At 39.2% G+C, this 12954-nt stretch overlaps 1 protein-coding gene across 1 annotated transcript in view; it reads left to right on the top strand.

Moving 5' to 3' along the window:
* The window catches only part of DNAH5 (dynein axonemal heavy chain 5), a gene marked incomplete at its 3' end in the record, with an annotated part of 279406 nt that overhangs the window by 172472 nt on the left and 93980 nt on the right, over nt 1–12954 (top strand). The window contains exons 51-52 of the mRNA XM_080703060.1: nt 1158–1356; nt 4250–4422. Of these exons, the coding sequence (XP_080559186.1) occupies nt 1158–1356; nt 4250–4422 (372 nt within the window). The remainder of the gene's footprint in view (nt 1–1157; nt 1357–4249; nt 4423–12954) is intronic.

Raw genomic sequence — 12954 nt, 5'->3', positions numbered from 1 at the left:
CCAATCTCAGTATTATGTTTGGAGAAGAGAGAAGTGGGGAGGAAGCCAGGCAAAAGTTCACAAGCGCTGTGTGTGTGTATGTCACTATCAATTTGACTTATGATTTGAAACTATAATGCAACAATAAAAGTATATTTAAGCATACCTTATTCTGCCCCTGATGCTCACAATAGCAAATAGGTAAGACTAGACATTTTGGGGAAATTTCACAAACCTTATAAAAAACAATGAAGAATTAGTTTAGCAACAGCGAGCATTTTAGGTTGATATTTTTTTCCTCAGAATTACTGACAAATTAATGGAATTGTGGAATGTAGTTCTCAAATATCACTCTGTGTGAGTGGCCATTTTGGGTACTTATTTTAAGTCAGCATAAACAATTCCCATAATTGGTATTAGCATGAACTTTTTGTTTTAAGTGAATCATTGAATGCAGTTTGATGAAATTTTGCATTCTGGCAATGAAATAATATTTTATCATTAGTGATAAAAACTTTCTAACCTGTAAAATGCTACCAGGGTAAGGTATTTCTACTAGTCTTCGAAATTAAATAATGAACTTAGACAAATATTTGAAATAATATTTTGAACTTTCAAATATTTTCTCAAACTCTCAATTAACTTTGGGTCCTGTATTATCAGTTAATAATTTATTAATCTTTCAAATAACTTTGGGCTCTGAATTAGGTGATTGCTTTTTTCAGATAATCCAGATTTTTTTTTGGCCACAATTTTCTCTACTTGTGTTAACTAAATATGCCTTTGTAAACCTCAGTTGTATGCATGAGAGTTGTTTATATATACTATAGTGTATACTATAATATGGCCAGATAAATATAGGTATCCTATAAAAAACAGCTTATTACAAACTCAAGAGAACATTAGTGTTTTTGTTGATCAGAGTGATTTTTAATGTTTTTGTCTAGGGATGTTTTCTTTTTAGTTTAGAGACTGCAACAAAACAATCAAAACAATTTTAGTTTCCTTTTAATATACTTGAATGAGACCAGTTTGAGGTGAAGTTGGGCGTATCTTAGCCTTAACTTTTTAAGTTGTTGCATCTTAAGTCAAGAAGAAGATATTCTATGTCAACTTGAGTTCCCTCTTATGGTGTGTCCAAAATGAGTTAATGATGCTTCTTAATTATGCCTTCGCAGGAATTGTTAAAGCTGTGGAAACATGAATGCAAACGTGTGATAGCTGACCGTTTCACCATGTCTGAGGATGTGACCTGGTTTGATAAGACTTTAGTAAATTTGGTAGAGGAGGGATTTGGTGAAGAGAAAAAACTCCTGGTGGATAGTGGCATCGATGCTTATTTTGTGGATTTCTTAAGGGATACACCTGAAGCTACAGGTAAGCTATTGAAACAATATGAAATTCTCCAAAAAGGGAGAGCTGAAGATGGGAGGCTCATTGGAGAGGTTAAGTTTCTGCCTGAAAACTTTGCCGAAGCGAGCCTGGGACCTAGTAGGTGCCCAACACATGTAGAATGAATAGATAAATGTGTAGTCACGGGGTTCAAAGATGAACTATTTGTATGCCTGTCACTCTTGGGTATTAAGGTAGAGTAGGGAGGCAGAATAGGGTAGGGTAAAGTGTCCAGCCTTTGTAGTCTGTCGGGGTAGATTTGAGAGAGATTTAACATGCATTAATGCAACATTCATTAGTTGGGCATCTCTGAACCTTTATGAACCTTGTTCTCATTTATGTAACTGGGAACATGATTGTGTGCATGATGGGGACCTTAGGGGAAACATAAGCTCTCTTTAGAGAAGGGTGGGCATTTTTGGCCCATAGATACTGCAAAGTAAAAGGTAGCAAAAATATTGACAATGATCTCTTCAGGTTATCTGAGCATTGATAATAAAAGAGAAAACCTCACATTATATGAGAAGCCATTGACTGTATTTGGAAAGAGATGGGTAATGTGAAGGCAAGCTTTTGTGCTTAAGGTTCCAAGGAAAATAGAGATGTGTTGCTTTTTTTTTTAATAAAAAAAGCAGTGCTCTGATTGTTTTCCCTTCAGAAATAACTGGGGCTAAGAGAAATATTATTCTTTTGTTTAATAACCTTGCCTATTGGGATAATTTACATATTTAAAAGGGCATTTCTAAAACCCTACTATTTATGTCTTCTACGTGATTGGAAATGACCAGGCAGCCCCTGACTAGTTTGGGTAATGATATGTGTGATCAATCAAAAATTTTTATATTGATGCATTGTAGTCATACATCTTAATGGGGTATAAGATAGTAGAGGCATATATGCACACATCACTCATTTAACCCTTCCCCAATTACCTCCTCATTCTCTCCCCCTTCCCTCCTTCTCATGTTTGGCGTAGTCATTGACTTTGATATGTTTTTGAATGTATATCATATACATTGATCAACAATTTTTAAAGGACAGTTGAAAAAAGATGTTGGTCGCTGGCTACGCAGTTGAAAAGAAATCGACTCATTTAATTAATTAATTGATTAATTTTTTGATACTGGGAATTGAATCTGGGGATTTAACTACACCTTCAGCCCTATTTTATTTTATTTTTTATTTTGAAACAGGGTCTCTCTAAGTTACTGAGGCTGGGTGAGAACCTGTGATCTTCCTGTGTCATCCTCCCAAGTCCTGGGATTGCTAGAGTGAACCACCATGTCAGGCTGACATAAGTCAGGTCAAACATGTATAAAAATCCTGTAAGGTCATTTTACAAGATATTTATTGTTTTATTATTTATTTGATTTCCTCTAATTCAGAAGAATAATAATTAGATTGCAGTTTTCAAGGGGCAAAGTGCAACTGCTGCATCTTGGAGGTCAGAGAAGGTCAGGAGCAAATGTACAACCCTTTGTGACTTCAGAGTGCTTTATTTCTCAAAGCTGGAGTTGAGCTTTTATGAAAGAGCTGTGACTATTGGAATTTGACTAATGAGAGCTTTACAAATGGGCCATTTTTAATGATCATGTTAAAACAAGTTCTTTGCTTTGTCATAAAAAGGTTAATATACAATTATATTAGGACAAGGTCAATTGACAATAATTATGCACTGTAAGATTTGTAGGATCCAATTACTCTTCTAGTTCCTAGCGAATTTCTAAGTTGTTGTCGGTATATTTAAAAATGTATCATTTTTTTCAGTTACTAATATTAACTGATAGTGAATTTATCTGTGCCCAATTTAGCTTTTTATTTGTCTTTAAGCTGATAGTCAATGTTGGAAACATGTTGATCCTGTATATTATGAGTTTTTAATGTAAAAAGTATATTGATTTTAATACATTTTTCCTATTGAAATAATTGTGTTTACTTAGAAAGTTATTTTTCCATTTTTTTTCAATTTTCTGCTCTCATTTCCTAAAATTAACTTTTATCTTCACCTCTAACTTAAAATTTATGAATCATAGACATTTTCTGAGAAAATACAATGATCTTTTTTTATTCTCGTTAAAAAAAATCATAGCCGGGCATGGTGGCGTATGCTTGTAATCCCAGCATTTGGGAGGGTGAGACCGGAGGATTGCGGTTTGCAGACAGCCTCAGCTACTTAGTGAGGCCCTCCGCAACTTAGTGAGACCCTGTTTCAAAATAAAGAATAAAAAACAGGGCAGGGGATGTAGCTTGAAGGTCAAATGCCCCTGGGTTCCATTTCCAGACCCTCAAAAAAAATCATGTAATTCTTGACCTTCCTTGAGATTTGGACATTAAATTCTTACTTTTGGGATTTTCATTTTAACTAGTAAACACATATATCCAGGAACATCTTTGAAATGCAACATTTAATTTTGAATTCAAATTAAATTCAGTGAATACAGAATTATTTGGAACTGGCTCTTTATATACAAGAAAGAACTAAAACTGCATATGATCATAGAAATCCTAATGTTTCTGGTATTGCTTTCTTTCTCTTTTCTAAAAATGCACATATGCCATTTTGATGAAAATTAATATTTTTTTGGTGGTACTGGGCTTCCTGGAAGCCCTTCTGCCTTAGGGCTACACGCCCAGACCTATTTTATACTTTTATTTGGAAACAGGGTCTCTTAAACCAGCATGGCTGGCTTCGAACCTGTGCGATCCTCCTGTCTCCGCCTCCCAAGCGCAGGGATTACAAGCGTGCACCACCACGCCCGGCAAAAATTAATATTTTTAGTATTAAATCATAGTACTATGTGAGTATTAATTGAGATTGAAGGAAGTGGGGTAGTCCAACAATTTGACAAAACTTAATCGAATCTTCTTTGATTTGAAGGTGAAACATCAGAGGAAGCCGATGCTGAAATGCCCAAGATTTATGAGCCCATTGGATCTTTTAATCAACTGAAAGAGCGTTTGAATTTGTTCCTGCAGCTGTATAATGAGAGCGTTCGTGGCACCGGCATGGACATGGTGTTCTTTGCAGATGCGATGGTCCATTTAGTCAAGGTACAGGAGCTTTGCCAAGTAGCTCCTCGGGAAAGTGACAGACACTTGGCTTCACCCCAGAATCTTTCCATCTTTCACTTTCATCTCCCAGACTACCCAGTTTAAAAATTAGCTCAGCACCACTTTCCAACTTAATATCCAAATTGAATGCAACTCGTCACACCTTACAGGCTTACAATACGAGCATGTGTACTTCAAACATGTGCTGATTTTATTCAGTGTTGCTATACGCTTCCAACTCAGTGTCATCGCCACACAGGCTGAATGTGGTTGACATCTGAGTTCCAAGCATAGGCGAAGTCTGCTTATAACATGTAAAAACTATCACGGTAAAAGTGCTGCATAAATATTGAGGATATTATGTTAAGTGAAAAAGTCAGACACAAGGGGGCAGATATTGCAGGATTCCACTCTGTTAGGTAGCTAGTTACAAATAGTCAAAATAGAAAGTAGGATGGAGTTTGCCAGGGGCGAGGTGGAGAGGAGAGTGGGGAGTTAGAGCATAATGGGTGCAGAGGTTCAGTATTGAAAGAGGAAAAGCACTCTGGCGATGGGTGGCTTTGAAGGCTGGGTAACAATGTGAATGTACTTAATGCGGTTGAACTGTACACTTAAAAGTAATTAGGATGGTGAATTTTATAGTTATGTGTATTTTGCCCCAGTTAAAACTAGTGATTTAAAACACAGGACATTAACGTTTGACTTTGAGCAGATGAAAATTCGACTGGAATGAAATCCACCAGGAAAGTACGATTTCCATTCAATTTGTCATTTAAATCATAGCGTTTACATTTAGAATGGCAGATCCTCCAAGATTAAAAGATATTACTGTATTTGAAAGCTTCTGTGATCTAACTTATCTGTGGCCTAAGATGAGGTCATCTAAAATCTGTTGCTGAGTCTCACTTTGTTGATCCCAGTTACATTTTCAGACTACATTATTTTATTTTCTATTTTCGACATCACTTTAATTAGAAATCAATTTAAGGCTGTCTTTCATTACATGACTTAACCATGAGGAACAATCTCATGAATGCAAGTTGCCTCTTCTAATAATTACTGGATCTAAGAAATGGAGAGGGCTTTAGCGTTTATTTAGTGATCCTCCCTCTAAAATTGGGGAATGCTCACCTGCTTTCCCAATAAAAAGGCAAAGGAGGCTTTCTGTAGATAAGTCTGGAGTAAGTCTTCAAGAAGGGGAGTTCAAAGGGGCTGTTCTGGGCTTAAGTTCCCCAACAAGAGTGCACTTAGCCTGGTGACTGAATTCTCAGAATTGGAGGCATCTGACTGTACTGAATAATTAGTGCCGAGGTTCTTTCAAAGCCAAATATTAATGACAACGTGAAATTAGCCTCAAATTTATAGTTGGTCAAATGTTTCTGAAAAAAAAAAAGATGTTCTGTGATATGTAACAAAGAAAAAAAGAGAAATACTCTAGAAATATATCTCTAAATATACTTTAGAAATATTCTAAAGCAGTATACCAAAGGCAACATATGGCAGAGTGCTGGAGACATGGTCTGATTGACGGTATTTAATATCCATGCACACTCAAGAGCAGGATATCTACTCCTGTTCTTGTGCTCAAGCAAGTTCTTCCTGTGTCTGGGCGTATACTGGAGCCATGGTGCCACAGCCCAGGGTCCTCGCAGGGGGCTCCCTCCACGCTCAGCCTCTAGCCTGGTTGCTCTGTATTGGCCAAAGAATCCATGGGTGAATTTTTTGAACTCCCAGTTCTATAATCTCTCATGATCTACCATACTGAATCCCACCCAAGATTCTTACTTTCTGTGCTCAGCACATCCAAATGCCATGCTGTGAGTGTGTAGGCCTTGAAATATGTGATCTCCTGACATGATAGCAACCAAGAGGCAGAATTGAAGACAAACTCACGGTCAATAGAATGTGATCTGAAACCTGACGTGTTTCTTAGCTTCCTTCTTCATTAAAATAGCGATCTTCTTTCCATCGAGTATGTCCCTGTGATATACGTTTCTCTTGCTTCTTGGGTGCAAATTGGACGATGGTCCAGATGGGTTGTCATGGTTTGCCTCTGCTGTCCCCTTGGTCTTGTGGGTCACGCTCTGCTTGGCATCATCTGGAAAAATGAACCATTAATGGTTACACACATCCTTATCCCTGAGCAGCTCACCATGCGCTCCCCGTACATTCTACGTTGTATAGGGTGAAACTGTGTGTCTGTCTCCTGCCAGGCAGTAAGCCCTGTGAGGGAAAGCACCTAAGTAACCTGAGTTTCCCCAGGACAAATGGCTGCTGAGATATAGCCACACAGGAGATGCGAAGAATTCTCTGGACTTTAAGCAAGTCCCTAGCCCTTTGCTGCCTCATCTGCTGTTTCCCAGTCCCTGCTGAAGCTTCCACTTATGAAGATACCTTAAACCTTCGGCTGGCTCAAATTTTGTGTGTCCCATTCTTTTTTTTTTTTTTTTTTTTTGTACTGGAGATTGAACTCAAGGTGTTCTTCCCTAGAACTACATCCCCAGTTCTATTTATTTATATTTTGAAAAAGGGTCTCCCCAATTTGCTGAGGTTGACCTTGAACCTGCAATCTTGCTGTCTCAGCCTCCCAAGTCCTGGGATTGTAATGGTGTGCCACCATGCCCAACCCCATTCCTCCTTTCCATGACTTAGCTCCACTGCTCTGCAGCACGCCAGCTTCTTTATAAGATGAACTTCTAGTCCTCTGTCAAGATTCAGAGCAGATTCCAGCTCTACCCTGAACTTCACCTCCCTGCAGGGACATTTGCCTGGAGCCCCTTCCTCCCATTCCTTTCTCAGCTCCAGAGCTCACGCTGGCTCTACTAATGGATTGATCTCTCTCCTCTGCTGGAGTGTGAACACCTGCAAGGTCCGATGGCTACTATTCCATTTTAACTACTTGCTAATGAATTAAATTTTTCTGAGTCTGCTTTTAAAGCCTTTGTCTGTTAATGTGTTTTTTCATTTGTCAAATGTGTTTTGAGGGTTTGTCATGTGCCAGAGACTGCAGATGGAAAATTCTAATTTAAGATCTCGGCTCAATTCCAGGTAAAGACGTTAGGATGAACATTCCTTTGATTCCCCCTGGTCATTATACCTTTATTTCTCTTCTCTTTTAATTGGTACATTATGGTCATACATATTCATTTTTACCTATTTGTGCATGCACATACATAATTTGAGCAGTTTTGTTTCCTATTACCTCCACTTTCCCTCCTTCACTCTTGTTCTCTTCCTCTACTCTACTGGTCTCCTTTATTTTCATGAGATCCATTCTCTTCCTTTCCATTTTTCTCTCTGGTTTCTACATGTAAGTAAAAGTATATGACCCTTGAATTTCTGAGTCTGACTTATTTTTGCTTAACATAATGCTCTTCATTTTTATCCATTTTCCTGAAAGAATGACATGATATTTTCTTCTTTATGGCTGAATAAAACTCCACTGTGTATATATACCGCATTTTCTTTCTTTCTTTTGCTTTGTTTTGGCATTGAGGATTGAATCTAGGGGCATTCTACCTCTGAGTTACACTCGTAGCCCTTTCTATTTTATTTTATTTTATTTTTGTTTTGAAATGGGGTCTTGCTAGGTTGCCAGGAGTCTCACTATATTGCTGAGGTTAGCCTCAAATCTGTGATCCACCTGTCTCAGACTTCCAAGTACTGGAATTACAGGCATGCACTACCACACCCAGCAACCACATTTTCTTTTATTCCTTCATCTGTTTGATGGGGGCCTAGGCTGATTCCATAATTTGGCTACTGTGTTGCTCAAAACATGGTAACATTGTACACGTGCTTCACTATAGTATCCTGACTTTAATTCTCTTCCATAAATACCAAGAAGTGGTATAACTTGGTCCTAAGGGAATTTAACTCCTTGTCTTTTGAGGAAGTAGGATGAAGATTTGCCGGGGTCCAGCCCTAGCAAGAGTCGAAGTTCGTGTGTTGGTGAGAGAAAGCCGAGGTCGAATGAGAGAAGAACTGCCGCACGAGATCAGATTCAAGCTTCTCCATTTTATTCAGAATTTGTTACAATTTTTATGCTTTCTTTTTTGGCAGAAAAGCAAGGGCATAGTCATGCAAGCAGGATCTCCAAGGACAGGAAAAGTTTTATTTTTTATAGAGTTTAGGGCAAGGGTGCCAGACATTTAAATAATCATAGTATGCTTTGTCTCACGTCACAAGGCTGACTCAAACTTAATCTTATACATTGGTCCAAGCTAAGGTCAGTTTGAACTTAATGTTTGGCCCAAACTTTATTCTTTGGAAAAAAAATCTTTGTTGCCTGAGTCTCTCATAAGCCGCTGCCCATCAATTTTAGATATAATGCTTATACATAAAATTCCAATTATACATATTAATCCAAATAATCCTAAAATAATTTTATGAAGAAAGGAATGCTGGGCATACTTCATGGGGGATCTACGCCATTGCGGATCCCCTGATCGAGCTTTCTCAAGATCCGCATGAGATGCTGTAGCAAAGATTTCTTAATACCAAACAGACAAAATTTATATAAACTCCTAAGGTATTTACCCACAACAAACAAAGAAGCAGTAATGGTTGAAAAGTGGCAATCATGGGAAGGGAGAGGGAAAGGAAAGGGAAGGTTTGAGAAAAGATACAGACTAAAAATGGTATGTGCAAATGTGAGTGTACTACAGTGAACCTCACTATCACATGCAAGTACAATGCACCAATACATAATATATTTATTTATTTTTTTTTCGGTTTTTTTTATTGGTGCACTGTATTCATACATCATAGTAGGATACATACTTCTGTAGACATACATGCACACTTTTCCCAGTCAGCCCCCACCCAATCCCCACCCCATTCTCTCCCTATCCCTCCCTCCCATGCTTGGCTTAGTAGTTGACATCTAGTATTATGGCAATTTATCTAAAATTAAAAATGATAATCTCACATAACAGTTTCATTTGTCTAATACCAAGCTTTTGATGACTTAAAGATAACATTTCAATATTTCTTTTTGCTTTCTTTCTTACCAGAGAATATTTTTTTCTATTTTTTAGGTGAAACTATCATATATTTATGTATTTATTTTTCAGAAAAAAATCTATCCTAATATGTAATATGGAGTCTTGGTACCCAAAACGATCTTGAAAAAGAACAAAGCTAGAAGATATATATTTTCTGATTTCAAACCATATAAAGCTACAATAATTGAAACAGTGTAGTACTATTCTAAAGGCAGATATATAAACCATTGGAGTTAAATAAAAGCCTAGAGCTAAATTCTTCCCTATATTGTCAAGTTATTTTTGACAAGGTTTCCACGAACATTTGGTGGTGGAAATATAAATCTTTTAACTAAATATTGTTAAAAAATAATAATTACATAGAAAAGAATAAAATTGGACCCTTACCTAATCCCATATACAAATATTAACTCAAATAGATAATAGACCTAAATATAAATCTTAAGACTATAAATTTTAGGAGAAAATCTGGGTCATAAAACCTCACAACATTGAAATTGGCAGTGATTTCTTGGTTATGATTTCAATGGCACAGGCAACAGAGGAGTATACAGACTCCCTAAAAAAAAAATTGTATATCCAAAGACAATGTAAACAGAGTTAACCGTTACTAATAGAATGGGATAAAATATTTCCAATTGCTATATCTGAAGGTATATTAATATTCCAACTAGAAATCCTAAAAATTAACAACAATAAAGGCAAACAATACCCTTTAGAGATAGGTAAAAGACTAACATAAATAATGAATCTCCACAGATAACCAATCTTAATTGTCTGTTGGATGGAAACTCTTGTTTCTCTGGTTCTGGTGTGTGTTACCTATTTCTTCTTTGTAGTTAATCTCTTTGAGTATTTTCTCTAGCGCTGGTTTTGAAGACATAAATTCCTTCAGTTTCTGTTTGTCATGGAAGCTTCTTATTTTTCCATCTAATTTGATAGAAAGTTTTGCTGGGTAGGAAATTTTTGGCTGGAAGTTGTTTTCTTTCAGAGTTTGGAATATGTTACTCCAAGCCCTTCTGGCTCTCATGACTTGGTTTGGGAAGTCTGGAGTGATTCTAATTGGTTTGCCTCTGAATGTCACTTGGCCCTTTGTTTTTGTTGCCTTTAAGATTCTCTGCTTGGCTTCCACATTGGTCATTTTGACAATTATGTGGCGTGGGGATCCTCTTCTCCGATCCTGTCTAAAGGGAGTTCTATAAGTTTCCTGGACCTTTGTATCAACCTCTTGCTCTATGTTTGGAAAATTTTCTGCTATTATTTCTTTGAAGAGATTGTTGATCCCTTTGGTTTCACTTTCTTTTCCCTCCTCTATTCCAATTATTCTTAGGTTAGCTCTCTTAAAATGGGCCCATATTTCTTCAATATCAGATTCCTGCTGTCAGATATTTTTTTCTAGATTAGAAACTATGAGTTCATTTTTGGATTGCTCATCTTCTAAGAGCGAGATTCTGTTCTCTATGTGTTCTAATCGGTTGTTTGTGCTTTGAATTGAGGCCTTTACTTCATTAATTGCATCCTTTATCTCTTTTTGGCTCTCTCTGAGTTCTTTTCGAAGCACCTCTATTATTTCTACAGTTATTTTCCTGATTTGATCTTCTAGAAATCTCTGATTTTCAGTTTTATCGGGTTCTGATGTTGTGGGGTTGTGGGCATTCATTGCTCCAGTATTATTCCTCTTTCCCATGATTTCCGATGTTTGTGCCTTCTCTGGGTTCTTCCCTTGGTGTCGGGGCCCACTCGGCAGGACCGAGGTGGCACCCAGGCTTGTTGCCAGCGTGGACTCAAGATGGCGCCTGGGCTTGCAGCCAAGTCACGAGGCTCACGAGGCTGGCGGTGCCCTGAGCCTGCGCAGTGAGCCCTATCAGGCGCCTTACGGATGATTAATGACGCAGCGCCTCGTGCTACCACCTGCCCGCCCAGGAGAAGGTTAAAAAGCGTGCATGCCCTAGCGGGGAGGAAGGAGAAAGAGCTAAGAGGGTTGGTGGAGTGATGAGGGAGGAGATAGAAGACTGATGTTGTTTTTACCTGAGAGGGCGTTGAGGGAGCTAAGAGGGTTGGTGGAGTGAGGGGGGAGAAGATGGAGAAGATTTACGGGAACTGTACAAGAACCTGGGGTAATAAAACTGCTTGAGGAAGATCGTGTAAGAGTCGTCACTGCGCACGGCACCTTGGGTCACTATGACTTCCCTTAAGGTGTTCTGGATCTCGAGTCAGTAGTATCTCGGACCCCACTACTCCTTTACTGGGTTTTATCACAGAGTCTCCGACCCAGAGAGTCAATAGAGGCTGCTTTAGACTGTGGGGGGTGCCAGGTTGCACGTTCTCCTATGGTGTGATATCTCTGCCACCGCCCCTCTCCCACTGGGTCAAGTCCCAGTGAGTCTAGTACTGGGATTTCTCCTCTGTGTCCCGCAATTTGACTCACTGTTCTTGAGTACGCAGATGTAGCTGTACTGGCCTCGCTGAATTCGCTGCTGCTGCCGCTGGTGGCAATATGGCGCCGCTGCTACGCCCTCGGCTATGGGGCTGGCGTTTTTCTTCTTGATTTTGATTTCTACTCTGAATCCCTGCAGCGTGTGCTGAGCTCGGCCACTGGGAGCTTTAGATGCTCTCTGCGCGGAGAAATCCCGCTTAGCTGTTCCACAGTGGCTCACCTCGGCTTGCTGTAGCCGTCCTGTGAATTCGCCGGTGCCTCCGGCAGTATGGCGCGTCCTCGGGCACGAGGCTGGTGGATCTCCTCTGTGGCTCTGTTCTCATTCCGCTTTCTCTCTGGAGCCTGGTGATTTTTTGTTTCACTGGTGATGGTGTTTTCTGGCTATGAAAGGCGCTGATTTTGTGGTAATGGAGATTTGTTGTTAGCGGGGCTCTTAAGCCCCGCTTTTCTCGGTCGCCATCTTCCATAATATATTTAAAAAGTGCCAGCAAACTAAAGACACAGAGGGTCCAACATGGCTTCCGGTGGCTCCTTACCTGCTTTGTTAGTACCTCTTAGAGTTGTACCAGAGGAAGTGAAGAGACACACAGTACCCCTCAGCTCACAGTGACTTTGGTGAATCACTGGCGGAATGAACAGAAGCCAGAAAACAGCTTAAGCTCTTACCTGTCCCCTGTCAGGTCCACAGGGCTAGGACTCATGATCTCCTTTTCCCTGTGTGCATACTAAGCAGGGGTAGACAGTCTAAAATCCATTAGATATTTCCAACAGGTCAGGAACATCCTCCAGCTGGAGAAGGAAATCCTGACAAAGGATGTTTAACAACACCTTGGCTGTATGCAGAGCCCTGGTGGCCTTGGGGATCTTCCCTGGTCACAGAGGAGTGACCTGTGTCAGCCCTTGACCTTCTTTGTCATTTGTCTTAGAGAAATGAACTTGACAAGAACCCTCAGGTCAGACTGCTTAGGAGGGAAAGAGCACCAGTTACCACATAAGGTAAATAAATCGTAAAGATAAAAATAAAATAAATCTCTACTGGAAGCCTGATGGTTTCAGGAGTTCATGAGAAATCAATGAAGCCAATTTTCT

This window comes from Muscardinus avellanarius (assembly GCF_963383645.1).
Source record: "Muscardinus avellanarius genome assembly, chromosome: 1".
NCBI lineage: Eukaryota > Metazoa > Chordata > Mammalia > Rodentia > Gliridae > Muscardinus > Muscardinus avellanarius.
Note: the sequence above shows the minus strand (reverse complement) of the source record. Positions and strands in the feature narration are given on the sequence as shown.